The following is a 27,570-nucleotide window of genomic DNA, read 5'->3' on the forward strand; positions in this document are numbered from 1 at the left end:
TGTAGTTAATAAAACAATATTCTCGTGACACCGAGAGGTCGGAGGTCAGGTCATTCAATATGGCGACTGCAGAATCAAAACATGATTCGAAGGGGGGTGGAAACACGCTAAGTTTACAGGAGGAGCTTGCGGCATGTGCACCTAAAGTTGATGATGACGCGTGGCCCAAACCGGTGGTTGCCCAAGCTGCCGAAGATAAGGTTGTTAAATCAAGACAAAACCCTCAACCACGAGAAAACCAACCACGACCGAGAGTCAAACGAGAGCGTGAGTTTAGACTGTCAACTGTGTTCAGTTTGTATGATTCTCATATTTACGTTTCTATTTTGATTTGTGAAAAAAGGTAAGCGTCGATTGAAACGCCGATATTCCTGTGTATGATATGACACTGGATCATAAACTTAGGTGGATGACAATGCACGACTATGTGTGACCACAGATTTGAAGGAACTCCCAAACTTCAGATTTAGAACCCAGCGTGAAACATCCGGAAAGCATCAGCTGATCATGTGCAGTTAGACGCAGTGTCATTATGCAAGTTTTGTTATGCCTAATGCAGGTTTTGCAAATATTAATCACAGATTTTACATGACAGGAATAAATTGTACCTGCCAAACATGTTTTAAATGTGATGATAGTTTTTGGGTCACACATTTCCCTTTTAGCATGATTCAACAGCTCCAAAACCCTCCCACTTTTCTAACTAAGCAGGTTTGAAGGTCTGATTGGGCTGAAAGTATTGTCACAGGTTTCGTATCCTGATCAGTTCGTATCTCAGTAGTTTCGCTACCTGTAGTTTGTTTCGTATCTCGGCAGTCTTGTATTGCAGTGTGTGTTTTGTTGAGCGATAATGCTGTTAATAACAAGATATATACAAACTTCAAACATTTATTCAAATAAGAACAAATGGACACATGGTACATTTAGCATATAAACTTGTTCAAACAGAAGTAATAGCAATATAAGAAGATAAGTGTATCAAAGTGTAGCGGCCATAAAATTTCCGAGTCCAGTGATGGGATTCGAACCACGGACCTTCTGATCAGAGGTCGGACGCCTTGTCCACATGACCAAAGAGGTTAACCCCGTCAGCAAGCTGACAAGGTAGGGATGTCAACTGTGGGTTGACTTCACGCCCTGCTACAAAAGCGCTATAAGCATTACTCAGCATTCACCACAGGGAGGTTGCCCTTCCAGCAGAAATACGAAAATGGAAGTTATTCTGCTATTTTGGACAGGATTAAGTTGGATAATCAATATCGTATATTGCAATATATTGCTAAAGGTAATGTGCATAGATTATTTAAATCAAAGAAAAGGGTGGTAGGGATAATGTGGATAATAGTTAGGAACGAGGGAGGCATGAACATGGCTGTTGAAGACACTTGTGTGAGTTCGCTTTTGAATCAATACATAAAAATGTAGCGGGTGAAAGTGTGTGTGAATGTTCCAGGACAGTTTCCAGTAGCCAAAATATTCGACACATAACCAATCATCCTTTTTACTTGATGTTTTTGTGTTAAGATTATTAGGAGCCGCTATAGAATCTATAATAGCGGGTACCTAACCCTCAAGGGGTGATTGATTTTAAAGGGGATCAAAGGGCTAAGGATAGAGTTTGGTGTAACCTACCCGAACACCGGCAACATTTGGATGTGTTCATCACCAGTATAATATACCTAATAAACTGCATTCTGGTGCATAAAAATGAAAATTAATAAACCGAAAAAATAATATATGTATATTAGTTCCCATTTATAACCATTTTAGCCACTTGAATTATGAAAAATATATATATATATATATATATATTGAAAATAAAAGTGCTTTCATTAACTAGCGCTTGCTATAAAACGCGCCGCCGCAAGCTATATTTAGTAAACAAATATTAACATGTTACATGACTGTGGTTATCAGTTTTTAGTTGTGCAAAGAATGACAGGTGGCAACATGTGCTGATCGTTTCGTCCCAATACAGGAATTTAGAAGAGAAACGTTGTTATAAAACAACATAGTAACAGAGTTGAACAAAATGAACTTATCCACAATTAGTGAATAAAAATTGTTCATTATAGAAAATAGTGTCATTGATTAGATACATTGAAAAGTTTGAACTTGTTCCAATAGTTTATTGTTTTGAATTGTCAGTGTCACTATCATGTGTATCCATGAAGTAACCGAGGAATATGACAACAATCTGTATGGTTGACCTGTCTACCTGACCACTCCTCATCCCATATTTCAATGATTTGCCATTAAAAAGCTGCCACAGTGTATCTGCTTCTTTAACATGTGCAATATGTGATATGATAATGTCACATGACTACCAATTATCGGACAGCAATAAATCAAACCTTGATGAGAATATTCCCTTCAATGTCACTTCCCTTCACATTACCACTGTCATTCAGATGTTCCTTCTGTCACCTGCCACACTTGGTATAAGGCCTGGGATGGGAAACTCGGGAACTTGGGTTGGATAGGTCCTGAGTAGGACCTGGGTACCAACATGACTTTCCAGTTCCGGGGTTGGTCACTTGATAAATTGTTTCATGACAATCACAATCAAACTTCATAGTTACACTACAAGTTGCTAAATTTCTTTCTGACTAGGCACACATTCTTTCTGACCTATGTGTTTGAGTAAAGATAAAGCTTCAGTCAGCTTCAGTGTATACATGATCAGACCGCGATATGAGTTTATCTAAATAGATTTTGCAAGGGCTCCTGTAAAACAATTATCAATTGGACATTTTGTGGCCAACTTGAGACCAACAGCGGGTATATGGTTAGGGTCAGGTCTATGCTTTCAATATTTCTTTCTGTTCATTGAGGTATCAATTGAAAAACTTATGTGCAAACTGTATGAATTCTTATGATTAATGTTCACAACATATATTCTCAACCACATGAATGAATGGTTTGATGACACAATCATGTAAATCTAAACAGGTACATTTGATGAGATCGTTTAACATTCCTGACATACGAATCCAACTTTTGATGTTTGATCAACAGAAATTAGCAACAAACGATGTTCCTGGAGCCTGTCAATCAAGGCAGGAGAAATTGAATTACAGTGAGGAACGAATAAGAACAAATACTATTCAACAACATTAATGAATGACAGCTGTGACATAGAGCAAGTTGCTTCATGGGCATCGGCATATATACAAAGGGAAACAACCCACAATATAGAACTAACATAGTCATTTCTGCAGCTTGCAGATTCTATAAGTTGTAGCTGTATCAAAAGGGGTACATTATAAGTTGTAGCCATATCACAAGGAGTACATTATAAGTTGTAGCACTATCATAAGGGATACATTATAAGTTGTAGCACTATCATAAGGGATACATTATAAGTTGTAGCACTATCATAAGGGATACATTATAAGTTGTAGCACTATCATAAGGGATACATTATAAGTTGTAGCACTATCATAAGGTGTACATTATAAGTTGAAGCAGTATCATAAGGGATACATTATAAGTTGTAGTAGTATCACGAGCGGGGTATAAGGGATTTATTCTTCCGCTCAGAAATCCACTTGCAGCCTGTGTTCTTCATGGCAGGGTATAAGGGATTTATTCTCCCGCTCAGAAATTCATTTCCCTCTCAGGCAAGATACATAGTATTTTGTCAGGATCACATGAACCAACCACATCTCATAATTCTGGGCCATGACGACGCAAAAACGGTAGAACAACAGGCCAATGATCTCGGCGCGGTAGCGCTGTCCATTGAGATTTCCCTCTACCACTATCAAACGGGTCCTCTGTCTTGCTGTAATCCCACCCCATACCATAACACTTCCGCCCCCGAACCGATCTTCTTCCATGACACAATGATTGACGTAACGTTCACCTCGACGTCGGTACACTCGAATCCGTCCATCGCTGCGGCTGAGGTGAAACGAGACTTGTCAGTGAATAGAACTTGTCCTCACTGCATGGCCGTCCAGTGTGGACGCTGTCTGCACCACTGTAGAGGTGCTTGATGGTGGTTTCCTGTCAAAATGGGACGTCTGGCGGGTCTTCTGGCGACAATCCCTGCACATCTGAGGCGACGACGTACGGTTTGTGAAGATATTCGTCAGGGATGCTCTTTGCAGTCACTGTTGCTGGCTGTAATCGATTTCGTAGGTGTGTTGTTCGAATCCAGTTGTCTTGTCGATTATTGGTTACGCGTGGCCTGCCACTCCGAGGATGGTCTCTAAATGCATTCATATGTTGCCAACGTTGCCATAAACACCAAATGGTGTTTCTGTGGACGTTAAATTGTCTTGCAACATCACATTGACTCGATCCTGCTTCAAGCATACCAATGGCTCGCAGACGCTCATTTTCGGACAGGCGTGGCATTTCGTAATGTTGAATAATTGCGTAATTTTGTTGTTTTTCTGAGTGGTTGTTGTCTACACGATGCTAAACAATGCATATGGAATCCTGTTAACGCACATGTTTTTATACCCATTCTTGGGAAGTGAATTGCATGGGGCTTGCATAAAAGTAAACCTTTGCATGGAATGCATGCTTTTCTGTAGCAGTTGTGTTTGTGTGACTTGATTCCATACATGAACTACAATATTGAAAACCAAACTTTACTTGTTTGAAAAATACACTAAAATATTGGTGTCACAGGAACTTTTGTTGTTGAGTATAGTTGAGGCTGATGTCCGAAGCCTTATAATAGTCAATATGATAACACTAAAACCTGAGCATCACTCAATAACATGGCCTACAGGTAAATCAACAATCATCTTTCTTTTAGGTTTTTTTTTAGTAATCAATCAAATTTGAAAAGATTCATTTTCATTAACACTGGATTGTGCACTTCCTGCAAGTACACAGTGCCTTTATTAATTTCCAATGGCAATATGTGTATGTATGAATGTGTTATCTAATGTGTATCCCTTTCTTCATGTAATTTAGAAACTTTTGTTACTTCTTTCTTCATCGACCGCCTCCGTGGTCTTGTGGTAGAGCATCCGCCCGGAGAGCGGAAGGTCCAGGGTTCGATCCCGGGCCGCGTCATACAAAAAGACGTTAAAAGATTGTACTTGTTGTTACCCTGTCTGGCGCTCGGCATTAAGGGGCTAAAACAAGGACTGGTCGGCTCGGAGTCAGTACACTGTGTCTGAGTGGGGTATTCATGTTAAACTGCGGCATGGTATCTCAGTGAGCTAGCACTATAAATCGGCATCAGTCCGGACTAGTACAAGCAGCCACACACACACATACACGTGCATGCACTTCGCTATTTAAGTGCAATAATCTTGGACGCGACGTTAAACCCAATTTCACCTCACCTCACCTCTTTCTTCATCTTCTTGATTTTGTTACCCTTGAATAATCTAATGTAATCAACATTCATCCTTCTTTCAGAATATTTTTAGTTTGTTGTTTGTTTTGTATCTTATACAAGATATTAGGCAGGTATTAATTAGATTGACAGGAAATGTGTACCAGAATGGATTAGTTATGAACATGATGAATCAAGTGTTTGTTGAATGTGTTGAGTGTAGTACCTACGTTGGCTGTGTAGATAGATATAGGCAATAATCCTCCCCTAAATCACTGCAAACAAAGTACACTTCACAGCGTAGTGAAGGATGTATTGTTGTGTCACACTTTCTGCTGTATCTATTCCATGTGTGACAGGGGGCACGGGTGGCCCAGTCGTCTAAGGCGCCGTGATTCGCTGTGCAGAGTTGCGTCCCTTGGGCACGCCAGAAACCTATGATTGTGGGTTCGAATCCCGGTTCGCCCTGATTATGTTTCTAGGTTTGTCAGCACCATACCCGTGCTCGTGGGTTTCACCGAAGTGGTAAACGTCTGAGATCTGCATCACTTCGGGCTTTCCTCCCACATTAAGCTGACACGCCGTGATATAACTGGAATACTGTTAAAAGGGGCGTTAAACCCAACTCACTCACTCACCATGTGTGACATGCATTTTGAAGTAAGTAGTGTCCCTGACACGGATCTAGAGGAGTTCACCAACACCATCATTGTCTAAGGGAGATAATCCATGCACCAAGTTTAGCATGGGCTCAGAATAGTGTAGAGTACTGAATTGTGCAAAACATAGATCCCTAAGTCACCAAATAGAGCAGTTCTTGCTCAGTTTTTAAATATGGTCTTCAGTTTGCGAAGCCCCAGTTTAGTAAAAGTCTGTTTGATCCAGTGAGCTGAGCTAATAGTAGTCCTAAATCTATATCTACTGAAAATAATGTGTAGAGCCTTGTTCAGGCTAGTAGACTAAAAAGTGGTTGGCACAGAATGAGACTTCGTACAGTTTAGTAATGAACATAGCAACATTTTGAAACATGCAGAAATAGTTATTATTTAAAATGTATTGCATTGAAATAATAAGCAGGGTTGGGAATTTCTTGTATTGGACCAATGGCTGAGATAAAGTATGTTGACTGTGCCACCAGGGCTCAGTAAGGAATCCTATCTGTTTAATACCTTGTGATGATGTTTCTTGTGTGAAGTTAGATATACATCGGTTTTTACAGTAAGCTGGACACAACAATGGAAATAGAAGATGTGAGAGCCATTTATGCACAGTATGGTTAACACAATGAACCTGCTGGGGATTTAGAAATGGAATGAGTATCATCAATCTCGATGAACAGGAAGTGATAATAGTTTGAAAATACTAGCTCTGAATGATCTGGCTGATGGTGAAACAAACATAGCATTTCAAAGTGGACACTAGCTTATGGGCACAGTCATTTAATAATATCTTATTAGAAAAAAACCCTCTGTTTTCTATTAACAGCTTTTGTAATTTGTCTAATGGCATTTATTACTACACAGGCTTAATGAGGATAGCTTTGTAATGTCATTTTATTATGTTAATAGGTTAAATGAGGATACCTTTCTAATGTCATTTTATTATGTTAATAGGTTTAATGAGGATACCTTTCTAATGTCATTTTATTATGTTAATAGGTTTAATGAGAATTTAAGCTTTGTAATGTCATTTTATTATGTTAATAGGTTTAATGATGATACCTGTCTAATGTCATTTTATTATGATAATAGGTTTAATGAGGATACCTTTCTAATGTCATTTTATTATGTTAATAGGTTTAATGATGATACCTGTCTAATGTCATTTTCTTATGTTAATAGGTTTAATGATGATACCTGTCTAATGTCATTTTATTATGTTAATAGGTTTAATGAGGATAGCTTTCTGTGTCATTTTATTATGTTAATAGGTTTAATGACAATTTAAGCTTTGTAATGTCATTTCATTATGTTAATAGGTTTAATGAGGATACCTGTCTAATGTCATTTTATTATGTTAATAGGTTTAATGAGGATTCCTGTCTAATGTCATTTTATTATGTTAATAGGTTTAATGAGGATAGCTTTCTATTGTCATTTTATTATATTGAAGGTTAAATGAGGATACCTGTCTAATGGTGTTTATAATGTTCGCAGGCTTAATGATAACATCTGTCTATTGGTATTCATAATGTTAGCCCATTAATGAGACGGGGAGGTCGGGTAGCCAAATGGTTAAAGCGTTCGCTCGTCATGCCTAAGACCTGGGTTCAATTCCCGACATTGGTACAATGTGTGAAGCCCATTTCTGGTGTCCCTTGCCGTGATATTGCTGGAATATTGCTAAAAGCAGTGTAAAACCATACTCACTCACTCATCATAACTCAATTCTTTTTATCCTACTTGGGTATGTCAACCACAAATGCAATTTCCTAGTACAATGTTAAAATAGGCCTACCTCAGAGTTTACCGAAAAAAAGAACTTTAAAAAATCCCCAGGGACACTTAGTTTAGAATCCTAGGTAAGTCTCTGCAGTCACAGTGTGAAGTGAGCATGTTTTGACCATGGAAACAGTTACCTTGTGCATGTTTAAGAAATGACTTTCACTGTGTGCGATTGTGATGGAGAATGAACCTTAATACAGTGAGGGACAAACGATGTGATTGCTATCATCATCAGAACTGGCAGTGTTTCCGTCATTGTTAGAGTAAACAGGGTATGATTGCTAGATGGTGTAGTCACGTGAGAAGATGTTTGAAAGTGAACTGTTCATCCATGTAACCCGTGATCAGACCCTGAGCCAGAGGGAAATCTGTGTATTAAGTATAAATGTCAAGTTTCCAATTGCACCACAACCACACAATGGAATTGTTGGAAAACATCTGGTGCTTCCGGGTTTTGTCCATTTAAAGAATTTCCTCTCTTTAATGATTTGCTCTGAATTGGAAAAGCATTTGTCTTTCTTCATTTATACCTAGCGGGTCATTCTGATATATTTCCCGGTTCTGAATTTAGCCATTTCTAATTGGGTGGGTGAGCGGGTGAGTGTGAGAGTGAGTGAGTGAGTGTGAGAGTGAGTGAGTGATGGTCTATGCCGAGGTCAGCAATATTTCTGCTCCTGCTATGAACAACTGTGTAATTCTTTCAATAATAAAGTTGGTTGAATGGAGACAACAGGCACGCTAAATGACAGGACCACAAGTTGGTTTTAGAGTATGTTACACTTATAAAAGGAGTCTAATGATGCATTACACTTAAAACGCCTTACACTGTTATTCTGCGTGTGGTAAAGTGATGTTTATGAATACTTAGAAGTAATTGTGGATAATCTTTTCACTCCTATGTAAAAGATTAATATTATAGCTTCATTTTTTATTATTCTGCAATTATATTAATGTCAAGATAAATGGATCTCATGTTGAAGAATGGAACTATTTTTTTAACTTTTGTTCTTGTGTCTTAATGGACGTTTTATTTCGAAGTTCCAACCAGGTATGATTTTACTATTTTTTATAGATGAATCTGTTGGATTGCCAGAACCTATAATCAGTATGTCAGAAGTAACGTGACCCAACAAGAATGTGTCATCTTTAAGTTTTGAAAGATTTACACAGCATGTATGCCTGAAGAAACTTTGGTTGGATGATGTCATTGTATGACACACTTTGTTTTGTTTCAAAGCTAACAAGTTGGGTCTGGATTTTAACTGACATTGTTGTCCACACCAGGAAATACAGGCTATTTAGTTTACACAATCTTGCTTCAAGACATCATGTTGTATTTTCATGAATACAACAAAACATCCAACTTTGTCTTTTGTGCTTGTGCAGGAAAATGGGTCACATGTATGCAGCAAATTAATTATCTTAAATAATTGTCAGCATTGAAATTGAAATACATGAACATAAATGCCAAAGAATTATCTGTTGAGCCACTGTGCCTAAACTTAAACTGAAAATCCTCAACACCACGTTTTCTACCCTTGCTTTCTTCAAGTTACAAAAATAACATTGAAATATTGATATTGTGAAATATTTTTATTTTAAAATCTTTTTAAATAACACTTTTATTTGATAAGATGCATAACTTATTTTCAATAGTAGATGACAATATGTGTGAATGCATAGGTTGCTTGTTAATATGTAACTGACATATGTTTCATGAAAAAAAAATCTGCATCAATTTGAATTTTTATAATGTATTTAGTTTACAAAATTAATGTCATTCTGTGAAAGACTAATTTTCAGTTCGTCACTGGTTCTGAACAGGGTCTTTCACTATCCGTGTATCAGAATGTCCCAGAATCTGCCAGGTAACAAGAGTTGCCTCCCTTTGACTGCTAATTGTCATAATGTATGAAGCCTTCATCTGTCAGCCATGAGATGCTTGCTTCACAGCACTGGTGAGCAGTGAACATCAGCTACCTGGCCAGGCCATTCCTGACAAGAATAGTGAGCACTGCTAGTGGAGCGTGTCGCCACGGCTCAGTGATCAAGCTGTCTCGCCACAGGGAGATGTGGATAGCCAGCCTAGTGTCCCTTGGTGCCGGGGTATATTAGCATAATGATTGTGTGCATTGGCTGAGATCAATACCTTGTACTCTGAGACAGCAGGTTCCTGGTATGTGGGAAGACAACATGGAGGAAGAATACAGTGTCCTCTGCCTGCTGGCACTGCTAGCTGCCTCAGGCCACATTCACTGAACATTCTGTGGAGGGCATTCTCTCACTGACTGAAGACACTGCTTCCCACAGATAGTGCATCATGGCAGAAGAAACCATTTATCTGTGTAATTTCCGTGTGTCTGTTGATGGCGACTGGCTGTGTCTGCGAGAGCTCAGCGATGTCCAGTTGCAACTGCATGACGAGATGATCGTCTCCTCCGACGATGGTAGGCAGGGGAGGGGCGTGGCAGGGGGGTGGAGTGGGTAGATTCTTTTCTCATATGGTCCGTTTCCATTGATGCAATTTTTCAAAATAATTTATGGTATTGTAATATGGGGAACAATCTGTAAATATGTTGTTAAGACATTAATTAGAATTCAGGGAAAGATAAATGTGATATTTGAACATGATTGTTAATTTTGGTAATGTCAACAAACATGTTGCTTTTATGTGACTGACATGCAACATGCTGGCATTGTCATGTGTCCCAGAAAGACAAATTATGTTGATGTTAATCTGTGACATTTAGATGTTAGTGTCCGTTCACCATGGCCCGCGTGTGCAATATGTCTCACAATAACAAACGTCGATGAACATGATGAAGGCAATATTGATTATTTTGTGAAGGTTTGCAGTGTCACGATTTTATTCACATAAACAATATCTGTCAAAACTGTACTGTTGACATCATCAATTAAAATGAAGTTTTCACTCCATATCATGCATATTTTATATTGAACAGTGTTAAATGTATAAAATGTGTAAATATATTTATTGTTTGGAACAGTTTCATATATCAGCATTCTGCATGTGTTGTCAACATTAATAAGAGTAACCATGGTAACCGAGAGTTTACAAATAGTTCTAAGCTAACACCTAAACACACCTGGAGGTGGGCGGTGTGGTTTCATATGAAACACTGAAAATGTCAGTCACAGAAACATGACGTGAACTTTGTTGAATTACTGATAGCTGAGATAAAACATCTGACAAGTTAATGGATATTAAATTGTTTGTCATTATAACTCAGTATGTTTGGATGTTGAACTGTCAGGAATCTGTAATTGTTAATGCTGTGTCATGTTTGTCAGAAATATAGGGTCCTTGAGGTTTCTGCTTATGAACCCCTCGCAGGCTAAGAAAGATTACCATTACAGTAAACTACGGTTATAACGAACACCCTTATAACGAACTGACGGATATAACAAACTACTTTTTTGGTCCCGATAATTAGCTGTATTATGCTGTATATATGCTTATAACGAACTACGGTTATAACGAACTAAAATTAGTAGTCCCTTTGAGTTCGTTATAACCGTACTTTACTGTATTAGGTTATGTAAAATTTCATCGTGTATATTTGGGACACTTGAAAGTGTTGATTTATGTAGTTTACATACAAGCTCACAATGAATTGAGCAGATTCACTGTGGTCAGTTTTACCTCGCAGAACATGCAATATACCATGCATGATATACCATCATATACCTAGATATACCAAGATATTCCATGTGATATACTATAATAAAGCAAAATATCCTTGTTATACAAAGATATTCCAATCCATGATATAAAGCAACACACCAAGATATTCAATGATATTCATAAATATACCAAGATATTCTATCATATTCCAAAATATATGTAAATATTCCTTGATATTCCTTGATGTGAAACAGCACACAAAGATATTCAATGATATTCCACAATATACTGTGATATCCATGATATTCAGCAATATACCAAAATATACCATGATGTTCCAAAATAAACCAAGATATTCCATAATATGCGACAACACACCAAGATATTCCATGATATTCCGCAATATACCAAAATATTATATGATATATTCCAAAATAAACCAAGATATTCCATAATATGCGAAAACACACCAAGATATTCCATGATATTCCACAATATACCAAACTATACCATGATAATCCATGATATACCGAGATATGCCACAGTGTTTAACATACACCTTTATAAAGAATATTGCTAATGTGTAACAATAATTATGACATGAATTTGCACAACCTTCTTCACCTTGAACCTGGTGTATTTAAACATTGTTTTCAGTTTTCTTTCATTGGGGTTATCTTTCTGCTTCTTTCGCAAGAGAGGCGACTTTTTATGGGGTGTAACAACATTGTATACTTTTGGCAGTTGCATTCCTGCGAATTTCTTCCAATGAGATATTATTGTGTTTTCACAAGCTAAGACTTGCACCTGGGTAGGGTCGTCCTAAATAAAAATAAAATTTACAACATGTGATGCACTGCTGGCGTATTCCATTACAGTCTTCCGTTTGCTCATCAAGCCGAAGCCCCGGGTTCAATTCCCGACATGGGTACAATGTGTGAAGCCCATTTCTGGTGTCCCCGCCGTGATATTGCTGGAATATTGCCCAAAGTGACATAAAACCAAACTCACTCACTCATTCTTCCAGTCCTCTCTGTAAATCGGTATATCTCTTTTTCTGTGGAGGTGGTCTCTGACCAGAAGTGTCCTGGATGAAGTGTATGTCCTTCCCCTTCTGTTCGGCACACAGAAATCATATCACTTCAAACAGGTTTCCATGGGCTTTACCAATAAGTTGCTTTATTCTTCCATGCCACCCCTAAAAATGGTTGTTCACTCGTGGACCTTTCGTTCATTGGTGGTTCTGTGAAGATTAGCTCAGGCCTCCACTGCTCCAAATGGTTGTTCGTTCGAGGACCTGTCATTTTCATGAAGACTGGTTCAGGCCTCCACTGCTCCAAATGGTTGTTCGTTCAAGGACCTGTCATTTTCATGAAGACTGGTTCAGGCCTCCACTGCTCCAAATGGTTGTTCGTTCGAGGACCTGTCATTTTCATGAAGACTGGTTCAGGCCTCCACTGCTCCAAATGGTTGTTCGTTCGAGGACCTGTCATTTTCATGAAGACTGGTTCAGGCCTCCACTGCTCCAAATGGTTGTTCGTTCAAGGACCTGTCATTTTCATGAAGACTGGTTCAGGCCTCCACTGCTCCAAATGGTTGTTCGTTCAAGGACCTGTCATTTTAATGAAGACTGGTTCAGGCCTCCACTGCTCCAAATGGTTGTTCGTTCGAGGACCTGTCATTTTCATGAAGACTGGTTCAGGCCTCCACTGCTCCAAATGGTTGTTCGTTCAAGGACCTGTCATTTTCATGAAGATTGGTTCAGGCCTCCACTGCTCCAAATGGTTGTTCGTTCGAGGACCTGTCATTTTCATGAAGACTGGTTCAGGCCTCCACTGCTCCAAATGGTTGTTCGTTCAAGGACCTGTCATTTTCATGAAGATTGGTTCAGGCCTCCACTGCTCCAAATGGTTGTTCGTTCGAGGACCTGTCATTTTAATGAAGACTGGTTCAGGCCTCCACCCCTCCAAATGGTTGTTCGTTCGAGGACCTGTCATTTTCATGAAGACTGGTTCAGGCCTCCACTGCTCCAAATGGTTGTTCGTTCGAGGACCTGTCATTTTCATGAAGATTGGCTCAGGCCTCTCCCCCTCCAAATGGTAATTAATGCATGGACCTGTCGTCCCGTGGTGGTTCAGTGAAGACTAGTCCTGGCCTCCCTCAATCCAAGTTGCTGTGACGTAATCCGGGCCAGTTGTCCTGTGGCATATCTGCTAGCATTTGGAGCCATACAAGAAAGTCATACAAGAAAGCAAAAGCTACAAATTAAACAAGAGGAGTACATAAATTAATGATTTGCTTTTTACATATTAGGTTCGAGTGTTGAAAATCAAAATAAAAGTAAGTAAATATTATGGTTACTTACCTCTTGCAAAGGTATAAAGTAGGACTGCTCAACATCTCACGAATCGATTGATGTCAGTGTTGTTGGAGTAATAGCCTTTCACTTGCTGATTCTATGCATTAAACCACCAACATACAAATATCTGCCACCGCACAACATGGGAAGGAACTTGTAGTCTACCTGTGCATTTGCCATCTTGATTGTGATGCACATAACTTCAGCAAGGGATATATATGTCAATGTTTTCAATACACAGATAGGTGAACTAAGTTCAGTAAAGTGTGTTTTCTTTATTGAGCGTATGTCAGGTAAGATATTCACACAGCCCCTCAATCATAATCCCTTAACTATACTCAAACCAAATAGCAAGAAACTTCAATATGCACCACGATTCTCTTTTCTGCAGATAGCTAAACCTAAAGGGTCGCCTTCTTGCTAAGACACCGTTTTTCCGTAATACGCCTAATGTGAGTTCTGTGAGTGCAGGCCATTGCTGAGTGGTAGTACCAGTGTCCTGGGGGAAGAATGCACGCCTCCACTCTGACTTCTGGTACAAATAACGTATCATCATTCCTCTGCTGGCAATGGTCAGTTGTTTTCTGTGATTGTGAATATGGTTGTTGGCATTATTTTGTATTTTGTTGTGTTACAGGAAAGGACCCAAGGACGATTGAGAGAGCCAACTTGTTGAATGTCTCCAAACTTATTGTGAAGGAACTGATAGACTCGTCCTTGGCCCATGGCCGGATGCTGGACGATGACCATGTTCCACTCCAACAGTTCTTCGTGGTGCTCGAGCATGTGCTTCGACATGGACTCAAACGTAAGTATGTTAGACGAGGAAGATCATAATACACAGTGATGTACATAGTTACAGTAACTTCTTTCGTCCCGACAACTCTCAGTTTGTTGACCTTTGGTGTGTAGGAAGTGCCACTAACTTGATGTCTGGGAGTCTTGAGAGGAAAGTAGTCATAACAATAATAATGAACTTGCATCGTGTTGCTTTAAAGAACACAAGTGTAGGATTATCAGTTAGCTTTGTGGGGAGACAACTATGCAAAGGTGGGTTTTTATTACAGATTTGAGGGTTGTTTTTGATGCTGTGGTCCTGATAGAAGAAGACTGTTCCACAGTACAGACTGCCCAGGAGTCTCTGTCACCCATTTTTGTGTTTGTACTTTAAAGTCGACAATGACCACAGAGCAGAGGGAATGCTTTACGGTACCTTACTGATCCTGATAACATTCGGAGATATATGTGCTAGGATCTGTATCAAAGAGGAAAATCTTTGAAGTGAATTCTTTGTTTGAGTGGTAGTCAATGAAGGGCTTGTAGAACTGGTGAAATATGTTCTGTGTGCTGATTATGTCAAGTGCTTCGTCTTTTGTGCTTTTTTATGTCGGGGGTATATAGTTATACCAAGATTCCGTCCATCCGTCCGTCCATCTGTCAGTCTGTCTGTCCGTCCAAAAACTTTGTTCGTGCGATTTCTCTTAAACTATTCAGGGGATTCATCTCAAACTTAGTACATATAATCTGTGTCATATGGAGGGGTGCAGTCAAAAGAAAAAAATTGTTTTTATTAATTTTCCATTTTTATGAATTTTTCAAACCTTAACGTCTGTCTGAAAACTTTGTCCGCGCGATTTCTCTTAAACTATTCAGTGGATCCATCTCAAACTTAGTACATATAATCTGTGTCATATGGAGGGGTGCAGTCAAAAGAAAAAAATTGTGTTTATTAATTTTCCATTTTTTTATGAATTTTTCAAACCCTAACCAGGGTTTCCCCTGACGCAGAATTCTTGTGTATATGACTCTCAATTAAGGAAAAATACGTCCAGAAATAAATGACTGCATCATGACTGACGCAATTTCAAAATATCTATGTTGTTTGGAATGAAAATATTACAACTACTCACCTGAACTTAATTTATAAACATTTTCTGAAGACAATATATGCAAACGTCTTAAAATTTTCTCACTAAAAGTTAACCATGACATATGATTATCTAGATGTGTAGACTCGTAAAAAATGAAACAAAAGAAAATATTATCATTGTTGCGGTGAATATGTGGTTAAGTGGAACCTATGGAACAGGGTAAACAGAAGTTGTAAGTATCGGAGGGACACATGTTATTGCCGAAATTTAGGTAAACATTATTGAATGAAATTTTAAATAAAATTAATAAAATAGATGACAAACATAAGGTCAGATATACAGAGAACACATTTTTATTACCAGATAGTGTAACAACAGGATTAACTTGGGTAATTCAATTCGGATTTGTTATGCTATTTCCGATGACAGATCATGACAGCCTGAAATGAGACTGAAGAAAAGTCTGTGCGTATTATACACAAGAGATATTTTTTCAGGATTTAATTGCCCATAATTAGGGGTGCGTATTATACATGAGTGTGTATTATACACGAATAAATATGGTATATACGAAATGTTAAGCTTTGGGCGTGTTTGTTGTTGCTAATAAACTGTATTCAACCAGAAAATATTACGAGTGTTCACAATTCTTCAGTTTAACTTCACTGTTGATAGATAATTCAAGATAACTAGATAAAAGATGTAAATGAGTTAGTGGTATTAAATTATAATCTGACATGAAATGTATTTTAATATCCATCCATGATTAAAAATTATGTCTCACAGTTGAGACTGATGTTATTTATTCATCCTGTATTAGTATTATTAGTGTCACTGTAAATTGTTTCATGAGCTGTGAAGTAATTAAAGATTGTGAAAAAATAAAACCAACAAACTTTGTTTTTCATTCATTTATACTTTATTTCTCTGTAGTACAATCAGCTGAGAACATTAATTAGCACTTGTTAACTAAAGACATATAATATTTAAAAGATACTTAACTTTAAGTGTAACAATTAACAGTGAACACTTTAAATTTCATTAATCATGCAATAAAACATTTGACTCTCAAAAAATATTTTTGACTCCCAAAAATTCATAGGCTGAGTCAAGGTGACTCTCCGATATTGGAATCTAGGGGGAACCCTGCCTAACCCTATCCTAGCTATTTAATTTGTGACTACTGACACACTAGGTGGGTTGGGGGTATTAGTGAGCCACGCTCACTTTTGCACTTGTTTACTGTTAAATTTATGACTGATACATTTCAGTTTTGTGTATTGTGGGGCCATAAAATTGTGATATTATTTTCAGCCAGAAAAGGTATTTTGCGTGATCGGAAAGAGTTCTGGGGGGTGCTAGAAGCTTTTGAAAAGTTCGCTCCTGAAGCAGGGGAGATAACCACGAGTGTGCGGGACATGCCACACATCAAGTAAGTGATGGACTGTATTCTGGGGGGCTATACCATTGGTTTGGAGGCAGTTTGTATGACGGCCATCTTTAACTTCCTTTGTACATTTCTTCAATAAAGAAAATGACAAACATTTACTCCATCATCAATATTCTCGGGTATGTATGCATGCACTATGTTTCTCTATCAACCAGGGGAACGGGTGGTCCAGAAACCTATGATTTGCATCCCGGTTCCCAATTGTGTTTCTAGGTTTGTCAGCACTGTACCCGTGCTCGTGGGTTTCTCCAAGGTGGTAAACGTCTGAGATCTACATCACTTTGGGCTTTCCACCAACATTCAGCTGACATGCCGCAATATTACTTAGCAGTGTTAAAACCCAACTCTCTCACTCACTCACTCACTCACTCACTCACTACCTCACTCACTCACTCACTCACTCACTCACTCACTCACTCACTCACTCACTCACTCACTCACTCACTCACTCACTCACTCACTCTCACTCACTCTCACTCACTCACTCACTCACTCACTCACTCACTCTGAATGAATGAATTGGGCCAATATGCAGTGTAGAGGTGATATGTCTTATTTTCGTCAGCTAATGATGTGAGGCCATATGTATCTGGGTCCAATGAGCTCTACTCCATGCTGCACCTCGTGTGAACCCTACTATCGCCTGACACTGAAACAATGTGTGGAGCTCGGTGTCAACTAGGAAACATTGCTGTTTGTATGATGTAAATTGAGCATAGGTCTCACATGTTTCCTTCTCACTGGAACCAGGGTGTTATGAACAGCAACTACTCCGCATTGTGACCATGTGTGTTGCCTTGTGATGGAGGAACGTGGGGCACAACAGGCTACAAACCCATGAAGTATTCACCAACATTTACTCTTCTTGTATTTAGTTTTGTCTTCTCACAATGTTACAAACTGTAGGAGACTAACATTATAACTTCTTTGAGTGGCATTTAGAAGTTGGAGTGATAAAGTAAGACGAGTTCTATGGATGAACAACTTCTTTATTACAATTGGTGCGACGTTTCGGTGTAGATCCTAACACCTTTATCAAGCAACATTATATCATAGCGAGTATTTCATATTTTCTCAAAAACAAGAAGTTGGCCACTTTAATTATCACAGTTGTTTTAAATGTCCAGTTTCATGTACTCCCTGGTCCATCTGTCAGTGGACATGCCAGGTCAAGTTGAGATGCATAAGAACATCACAAGCTGTTGTATTACATTGAGAGGCACAACGGTGTGGCCAGGACAATTATGTTGATTGCCTCTGGTTTGGGATTTGAACCAGTTTTATAGCTCCTGATATATTCCAGAACGCCGCTGGGCCGAGCACGTGCATGGATCCGCCTAGCCCTGATGCAGAAGACTCTGGCCGACTACTTCAAGATTATGATAGAGAAGAAGGATAATATGCTTAGGTGAGCGGGAAGAAGGGTACCTCCTACTGTGTTAATCCAGGTTGTTTACTTAGTGTTATGGGTGGTCGCAGGGCCTGGCGAGTTTTTCTAAGGAGTTTTTCTAAGTGTGCTTGAAGTCTTGATGTTCAGTGATTTTGACACAAAAAGCTATATACAGGTCAATGACTTGGACCCAAGAAATGTAATAAGTCAGTGGCAAAAGTCAACAAGTCACTTAAACAAAGATTCCGGATGCAGTAAAATTTCGAAGTTAAATCAGTACTTTTAAAAAATCGGGTATAGCTTCCGCACACCCGGCTACCTGCCGGGTCTGGGAGCAATACTGCCATCAACTTCACCCCCCATCCCCCAGACACAAGGACAACTGTCACAAGCGTGCAATGTCTGACCTTTGCCCATGTTGAAATATATATTTTTTTTAAATAGCCTTGTACTTACTTACCTTTTGTTGAAAAAAACATTGCAAACATGACATTATTTCAACACATATCCAGGGTTATGGGTTTTCCGACACTGAAGAAACAGTCATAGTTTTCTCACTGATCACATGAACAACTGTAAGTGTAAAACTTCTCATTCACTTTATTCATAAAGGACAACTTTATCTTAGAATCAAGCCATCATCTGAGTATTTATAATTTCTGTGTGACACCTACCGTTATGGTGCAAGTATTCGTGATTGAAAACGTATGATTTCCGAAAACCTATGATCCGACGATAACAGTATTGTGTCATGAATAATAATAAAGGCATAATTGATGCTGAAAGTTCTGATTGAAAACAGGACAATCCGCGACGGTTCTCCGGAAACACGATATTTTCGGAGTATTTTTTTTAATCTTTAATTATATTTTTACGAGGAAGATGACTCTTTTCGAGGACCACTGTTTTAAAAAACGCAATTTTCGGCGTTTTTGCGGAGATTTCACATTGTTAGATCTAATTATTTACGTATTGAACAAATTGACCAGTCACCGAAGGGACTTCCCGCGCTACATGTATTTCGATTGCGAAAGTGTTATGTTGACATTTAATAGTCAAATTGCCTCAAATATGACTTTAAATGAGTCAAGGTATGGCATTTATGATATGTGTATCCATTCTCTTGCAAATAAAGTTCGTTTCAAGGCGTCAATAGCGGTAATCTGACCGTGGTTGCTGTAAATAACGGTGAGTTGTGCGATCTACCGATCACTTAGCATACGATTTCGCCAAAATTATTATAATTATTGAATAAATTTTTTAATAAAATCTATAAGATATATTGCAAACATAAGTCCAGATAAACAATGAACACCTTTTTATAACCAGATATTATAATAATAGGATTAAATTGCGTACTTCAGTTCGGATTTGTTGACTGGTATTTCCGGTGTTACGTGATCGCGGTGATCAGTTGATTATGTTTTTTTGAGATGGGGGAAAACATTGTGTCATTGGAAAACTTGAGTTTATTATAAACATAAGTAAATTTTGGGACCATGCTTTACCGCCCGCTATAACCGAGTAAGCGCTATTATTGACGGGCGCAATAGCGAGAGAACACTCACTGTATATGATACTGAAAGCTCGGATCGAAAACAGGACAATATGTGTACTGTACATTCTCTCGATTGGCACTAAACTTTATGAGAGCATTTCATCGGGCATTAAAATCGATACCCTGAGTGGAATAATCCCTACTATTTAATCATGAAATTATGACATGTGTGACGGCTTGCTTAGCATTTCTATCGGTCAAAAGTCCAACAACTTAAACAAACCATCGGTCAAATAGAAATTTTATCGGTCTATGACCGGTGACCGACGGCCATCTGAAACCCTGATGTTTTATCAAGAAGAATTTTGACAAGGACACCAAGACTTTCATCCGTAATTTCAACCATTGAATAATGCAACATGATTTAGTTGGTACATTATCATCCATTCTGTATCCTGCAATGTAAAGGGATTTGTTATTGAAGCAAGGTTTCAGGGGCTGGTGGGGGGAATTGGAGGTGTTTATGTTATCTGTGACTCAGTGTTTCAGTGCCTCATTGCTGGAATAAAGGTGGGAATTGGAGGTGTTTATGTTATCTGTGACTCAGTGTTTCAGTGCCTCATTGCTCGAATAAAGGTGGGAATTGGAGGTGTTTATGTTATCTGTGACTCAGTGTTTCAGTGCCTCATTGCTGGAATAAAGGTGGGAATAGGAGGTGTTTATGTTATCTGTGCCACGATGTTTCAGTGACTACTATGAGGGCGGGGCCTTGATGATGGAGGATGAAGGGATGGTGATAGCCGGGCTGCTGGTGGGGCTCAATGTCATTGACTGCAACCTCTGCATCAAGGAGGAGGATCTGGACCAGCCGGTCAGTATGAACCTTCTTCTTTTGTCCTGAGTTGAGTCAGAAATTGACTCCATTTATTTCTGTGTTGAGGTCGGTGTGAAGATTATTATAGAACAATTGTTCAGTCACAAATATCTGCAGTGTTTGAAATAATCTTAGAACCCAACAATACAGTCGGGCAGGTGACTTATAAGTGTTGCCTGCCCATCCTCAAAGTTACCTGCCCGCATTCAGACATTGTTAATATTGAAAAATCGTGAAAAAATATGAGACAAATCTAATCTTAATTCAGTTGAAATATGCAAACAATTACTTGAGAATCTACAAGGAGTTATAATAAAGCTGAATACATAATTAGTCTTAAAATTATCTGCCAGACAGCCGGGCAGGTGGAGGAAAAGTTCATAAGAGAAAAGTTATCAGGCTGGGGAGGCAGTTATTTCGGACACTACGTATCTGTAGTACGCTATGCTGGAACCCCTTCAGCCACACTTACAGGCGAGTCTCTTTTCAGATGGGCGTGATTGACTTTAGCTTATACCTGAAGGGAGGCAAGTACAATGGTGACAACGATGAATCTGAAAGGTGAGGAGGATGCTATTTGTGGAATAGTTTCTGTTGCTTTTGAATGTGTCAGGTTTGTGTTACTCCAGTATGGAAGAATTACTGTAAATCATGAACTTAATGCAAGTGCATTATGAATTTGATGTGAATAGCCCTGCCTTTGAGACAGCCTCCGTACTCCAGTGCTGGACCGTCCGCCTGGAAAGTGGAAGGTCCTGGGTTCGATCCCTGGCTGCGTCATACCAAAAGACTTTAGAAGATGGTACTTGTTGTTACCCTGCCTTGTTCTTGGCAACAAGGGGCTAAAACAAGGACTGGTCGGCTGTGAGTGAGCATACTGTGTCTTGGTGGGGCATTCATGTTAAACTGTGGCATGGTATCTCAGTGTGCTTGCACTATAAATCGGCTTAAGTCCGGACTAGTACAAGCAGCCACACACACACACACACACACACGCATGTGTGCATGCACATCGCTATATAAGTGCAATAATCTAGGATGCAACGTTCAACCCCATTTCACCTCACCTCACCATGCCTTTGAACTGTAAATTTAACTAATCAGCAAACGATAACACCAAGAATGTAGACTTGGAATCGATTGAATAGCGTTTGCTCGTATATAGATTTAACTTCAACAGCTTGACATGTGATCTCACTTCCAAGAAACAAAAACCAGGAAATTCCTGATAATGTATATTCAAATGAGAGGTCGGGTCACCAACAAAGATTGTACAGGTTCCAAAGGTGCTGTGTTATGCATCACCACGGCTGCTGTTACTGATGTTGTTACAAGATTATTTGAGAAGGTTACCAACAACAAAGATGCCATCATACATGGTTGGCGACTGTCATCACATCTTGATCAACTTGTGTAACAAATTGAGCACACTTGACATGGTTCAGCTTGGTGGGAAGCACTGTCTGAATACAAGGCTCAAGTACATCGTTTACCTGAGCTTTGTTATATGTATGTACCGGTAATTGTTTCCGCCCAGTGAACCTGACATCACAAAATATTCCATTAGCCTAGATTTTTCGCATTTATTTCATACTCGCATTGTTTTCTTGATTTACAGTTTTGAACAATGTTCATTAACAAACACATTCATCTGGGTTTTTTTCCAGCGTGGAAGGCAAGTCCAAAATGGCGACCATTCTGGATCAGAAGAACTATCTGGAAGAACTCAATAGACACCTTAAGTAAGTGGAGGCATTTCACTGTCTACATGTCCCTATTACCCTAGACTGACTCAGTGGTGTTTCTGTCCAGGTTACTAACAGGGAGTCACATATTCCCTACCAGGAGGGGCCAAAATATCTTCTCCCTGAACAATAATGTGTATGCTTGCGTTGACCTGGGTATGCTTGCATTGACCTGGGTGTGTTTGTGTTGACCTGGGTGTGCTTGCGTTGACCTGGGTATGCTTGCGTTGACCTGGGTGTGTTTGCGTTGACCTGGGTGTGTTTGTGTTGACCTGGGTGTGCTTGCGTTGACCTGGGTATGCTTGCGTTGACCTGGGTGTGTTTGTGTTGACCTGGGTGTGTTTGTGTTGACCTGGGTGTGCTTGCGTTGACCTGGGTGTGCTTGCGTTGACCTGGGTGTGTTTGTGTTGACCTGGGTGTGCTTGCGTTGACCTGGGTGTGTTTGTGTTGACCTGGGTGTGTTTGTGTTGACCTTGGTGTGCTTGCGTTGACCTGGGTGTGCTTGCGTTGACCTGGGTGTGCTAACGTTGACCTGGGTGTGTTTGTGTTGACCTGGGTGTGCTTGCGTTGACCTGGGTGTGTTTGTGTTGACCTGGGTGTGCTTGCGTTGACCTGGGTATGCTTGCATTGACCTGGGTGTGTTTGCGTTGACCTGGGTGTGTTTGTGTTGACCTGGGTGTGCTTGCGTTGACCTGGGTATGCTTGCGTTGACCTGGGTGTGTTTGTGTTGACCTGTGTGTGTTTGTGTTGACCTGGGTGTGCTTGCGTTGACCTGGGTGTGTTTGTGTTGACCTGGGTGTGCTTGTGTTGACCTGGGTGTGTTTGTGTTGACCTGGGTGTGTTTGTGTTGACCTGGGTATTCTTGTGTTGACCTGGGTATTCTTGTGTTGACCTGGCTATACATGTGTTGACCTGGGTATTCTTGTGTTGACTTTGGTATTCTTGTGTTGACCTGGGTATCCTTGTGTTGACTTGGGTATTCTTGTTGACTTGGGTATTCTTGTGTTCACCTGGGTATCCTTGTGTTGACTTGGGTATTCTTGTGTTGACTTGGGTATTCTTGTGTTGACTTGAGTATTCTTGTGTTGGCCTGGGTATCCTTGTGTTGACTTGGGTATTCTTGTGTTGACTTGGGTATTCTTGTGTTGACCTGGGTATCCTTGTGTTGACTTGGGTATTCTTGTGTTGACTTGGGTATGCTTGTGTTGACCTGGGTATTCTTGTGTTGACCTGGGTATTCTTGTGTTGACCTGGGTGTGTTTGTGTTGACCTGGTATTCTTGTGTTGACCTGGGTATACATGTGTTGACCTGGGTATCCTTGTGTTGACCTGGGTATCCTTGTGTTGACCTGGGTATGCTTGTGTTAACCTGGGTATACATGTGTTGACCTGGGTATCCATGTGTTGACCTGGGTATCCTTGTGTTGACCTGGGTATACATGTGTTGACCTGGGTATCCTTGTGTTGACCTGGGTATACATGTGTTCACCTGGGTATACATGTGTTCACCTGGGTATTCCTGTGTTCACCTGGTATTCCTGTGTTCACCTGGGTATTCTTGTGTTGACCTGGGTATCCTTGTGTTCACCTGGGTATTCCTGTGTTGAATTGGGTATTCTTGTGTTGAATTGGGTATTCTTGTGTTGACCTGGTATTCTTGTGTTGACTTGGGTATGCTTTTGTTGACCTGGGTATTCTCATGTTGACCTGGGTATACATGTGTTGACCTGGTATTCTTGTGTTGACTTGGGTATGCTTGTGTTGACCTGGGTATTCTTGTGTTGACCTGGGTATGCTTGTGTTGACCTGGGTATTCTTGTGTTGACCTGGGTGTGTTTGTGTTGACCTGGGTATTCTTGTGTTGACCTGGCTATACATGTGTTGACCTGGGTATCCTTGTGTTCACCTGGGTATCCTTGTGTTGACCTGGGTATGCTTGTGTTGACCTGGGTATACATGTGTTGACCTGGGTATCCTTGTGTTCACCTAGGTATACATGTGTTCACCTGGTATTCTTGTGTTCACCTGGGTATACATGTGTTCACCTGGGTATTCCTGTGTTCACCTGGGTATTCTTGTGTTGACCTGGGTATTCTTGTGTTGACCTGGGTATCCTTGTGTTGACCTGGGTATTCCTGTGTTCACCTGGTATTCTTGAATTGACCTGGGTATTCTTGTGTTGACCTGGGTAGCCTTGTGTTGACCTGGATATGCTTGTGTTCACCTGGGTATGCTTGTGTTCACCTGGGTATACATGTGTTGACCTGGGTATCCTTGTGTTGACCTGGGTATCCATGTGTTGACCTGGGTATGCTTGTGTTGACCTGGGTATCCTTGTGTTGACCTGGGTATCCTTGTGTTGACTTGGGTACCCTGGAATGTTTGTGTTGACCCTGGAACGTTTGTGTTGACCTGACTGTGTTTGTGTTGACCTGTTCATATTCATGTTCCAGCGCAACTGTGACCAACCTCCAGCAGAAGATGGAGCACCTGCAGACAACAAATGCACTTATGAAGGAAGATCTCGCCATCGCCAAAAACAGCATTCTCACCATCCAAGAGGAAAACGACCTTCTCCGCAGAGAGCGGGACTTTGTGACGGAGGGCTTGCAGAAACAGATGGAGGTATGGTCACACTGCTGATGTCTGTTTGTTGTGTAGTGGACTGACAACCACTCCTAACATCCAGCTATCATTCTTGGTATGTTAGGTGTGAGCAAATGGGCTTCTTCAATGGAAACTGTTGGCACATAGAATCTGATGGCTAATCAATATTTATGATGTCTGCAATGGACTGGAGTGTAGAGAAATGGAAGTACTGTGCCTGCCATGACTAATTTACCTGTACAGAGGATGCAGTGTATCTCAAACTGTCTCACAAGATGTTTTCCCTCGTGAGGAATCCGGGTAGGATCCAGGGGTCCGGAAACCGTCATATGCGCCGGACATGTCCGATTGGGAATCTCAAATGTCCGGTTTAAAATATTGCTTACTGGACATTTAAATTTTTCTGTCCGGACATTTTAAAAAGTATTGTCCGGACATTCTTAAATTTTGACTGGACGTGATCAACAGTTAGGACTAAGCAGTTTCCGTCTGCAGTTGTAACACAATGAAGATTATCTACACTGACAAGCTTTGTTTGTTTTGATTGCTGTAAATACATCGTACCTACATGATAGTCCAATCGGTCAATCACTGTAATAGGCAATAAACTGAGTTGACACTGATTAATCGAGGATTAATTACTGAGAACATCATGTTAATTTGAGTAAAATGTGTTTACAACTGTACATAAATACCTTGCATCATCGATGTACCTCATTATCCTCACAATGCTACGATACGTAACCTCAGACAAGAAGCGAAAGCGTGACGACAGCCAGTCGACCGATGCAAATCAGTCGAGCGGATCTGCCAAACCCTCAAAGTCTGAATGATCATTTTGTAAGTCGTGGCTAACGACTTTCACTTGGTTGACATACAATGAGGACTTGCAGATTTTATTGTTTTCAGTAGCTAGTCGTATATTGAATCTTGATTGACCGCCATTTTGCTTTCTGTGACGATCGATATCAAATTTTTTTATGGTCAATAATTAAGAACAGATGAAAAAAGTATTCAAATAACTATTGCTATCAACGATATTTTAGTATTTATGATTATATTATCTGTCTTGTTTATATATAATCTTTAGTTTAAAAAAACCCTTTTCCCGTGAGGTCACGTGATAACCAAATATGGGATAATAGTCTCGATCCAAATGTTACAACGCGTACACTTGAGCAGACTCATGAATATTAATTAGACCGTTCACTACGTTAACAGATCGTTATTATAACAGAAACAAACGTATGTTTGCCATATATATCTAAAATGATATTATTTGTTATTAATTGTCCGATGAATTAAACAATTTAAATTGAAACAATTCATAATTCATCATATTATGAATACGTAACAACTTGTAATGTGTGTGTAAAAAGTCGTTCTAAAATACGCTATTTGCAGGGGGCGTGGCCTAAATGCAAATGTCCGATTGGGATTTTAAATTTTCCGGACCCCTGGTAGGATCATAGGTTCCCAGCAAGCAAAGCTGGTTGTAAGAGGTGACCACATGGATGGGGTGGTGACTTCATTGATAGCCTGTCCTTGTACCTGATGGCATGGATTGTTGCTTACAGTTGCGATCTCTGGATTGTTGGTCCAGATGGTGTGTCTGCAATAGACTTAGCACTTGTCACATGACAGCTGAATGAAACAGTAATGCAGTCTACTGTTAGGACCTTTGTTTGGTCAAAACTCCATATATCTAAGGGGTTAATTTGCCCCTATCAATTTGAAAAAATCCCTTCACTTGATTTCATAGGCAACCAAGCAAGACATTGATGTGGAGCGTGAGACATACCAGACAAACCGGGCGGGGCTGGAGAGCCTGTACACTGGCGTAAAACATCAGCTGGAGGGGGAGACCGAGATGAGGCTGGTGAGTTATCTGGGGGACAGAGGTGGGGCTGGTGAGTTGTCTGGGGGACATAGATGGGGCTGGTGAGTTGTCAGGGGGACAGAGATGGGGCTGGTGAGTTGTCAGGGGGACAGAGATGGGGCTGGTGTCAGGGGGACAGAGATGGGGCTGGTGTCAGAGGGACAGAGATGGGGCTGGTGTCAGGGGGACAGAGATGGGGCTGGTGAGTTGTCAGGGGGACAGAGATGGGGCTGGTGTCAGGGGGACAGAGATGGGGCTGGTGTCAGAGGGACAGAGATGGGGCTGGTGTCAGAGGGACAGAGATGGGGCTGGTGAGTTGTCAGCGGGACAGAGATGGGGCTGGTGAGTTGTCAGGGGGAACAGAGATGGGGCTGGTGAGTTGTCAGGGGGACAGAGATGGGGCTGGTGTCAGCGGGACAGAGATGGGGCTGGTGTCAGAGGGACAGAGATGGGACTGGTGTCAGAGGGACAGAGATGGGGCTGGTGAGTTGTCAGCGTGACA

The 27,570-nt window shown here is 40.2% G+C and overlaps 1 protein-coding gene across 3 annotated transcripts in view; it reads left to right on the top strand.

Annotated features, from left to right (window-relative positions):
- Positions 1–58: 58 nt before the first annotated feature.
- Positions 59–27,570, top strand: part of LOC124142257 (RUN and FYVE domain-containing protein 2-like) — an 82,693-nt gene continuing 55,181 nt past the window's right edge. For 2 of the 3 annotated variants that reach the window (XM_046510598.2, XM_046510600.2), the window contains exons 1-9: positions 59–267; positions 14,392–14,562; positions 16,940–17,057; positions 18,379–18,483; positions 20,711–20,834; positions 21,328–21,398; positions 22,505–22,579; positions 25,036–25,207; positions 26,952–27,068. In XM_046510598.2, coding sequence (XP_046366554.1) covers positions 60–267; positions 14,392–14,562; positions 16,940–17,057; positions 18,379–18,483; positions 20,711–20,834; positions 21,328–21,398; positions 22,505–22,579; positions 25,036–25,207; positions 26,952–27,068 — 1,161 coding nt within the window. In that variant the 5' untranslated portion in view covers position 59. Of the gene's footprint in view, positions 268–9,638; positions 10,197–14,391; positions 14,563–16,939; positions 17,058–18,378; positions 18,484–20,710; positions 20,835–21,327; positions 21,399–22,504; positions 22,580–25,035; positions 25,208–26,951; positions 27,069–27,570 lie in introns of those variants that run through there. The other variant, XM_046510599.2, reaches the window with a different exon arrangement.

This window comes from Haliotis rufescens, unplaced genomic scaffold (assembly GCF_023055435.1).
Source record: "Haliotis rufescens isolate VD_foot unplaced genomic scaffold, xgHalRufe1.0.p SCAF_11, whole genome shotgun sequence".
Taxonomy (NCBI): domain Eukaryota; kingdom Metazoa; phylum Mollusca; class Gastropoda; order Lepetellida; family Haliotidae; genus Haliotis; species Haliotis rufescens.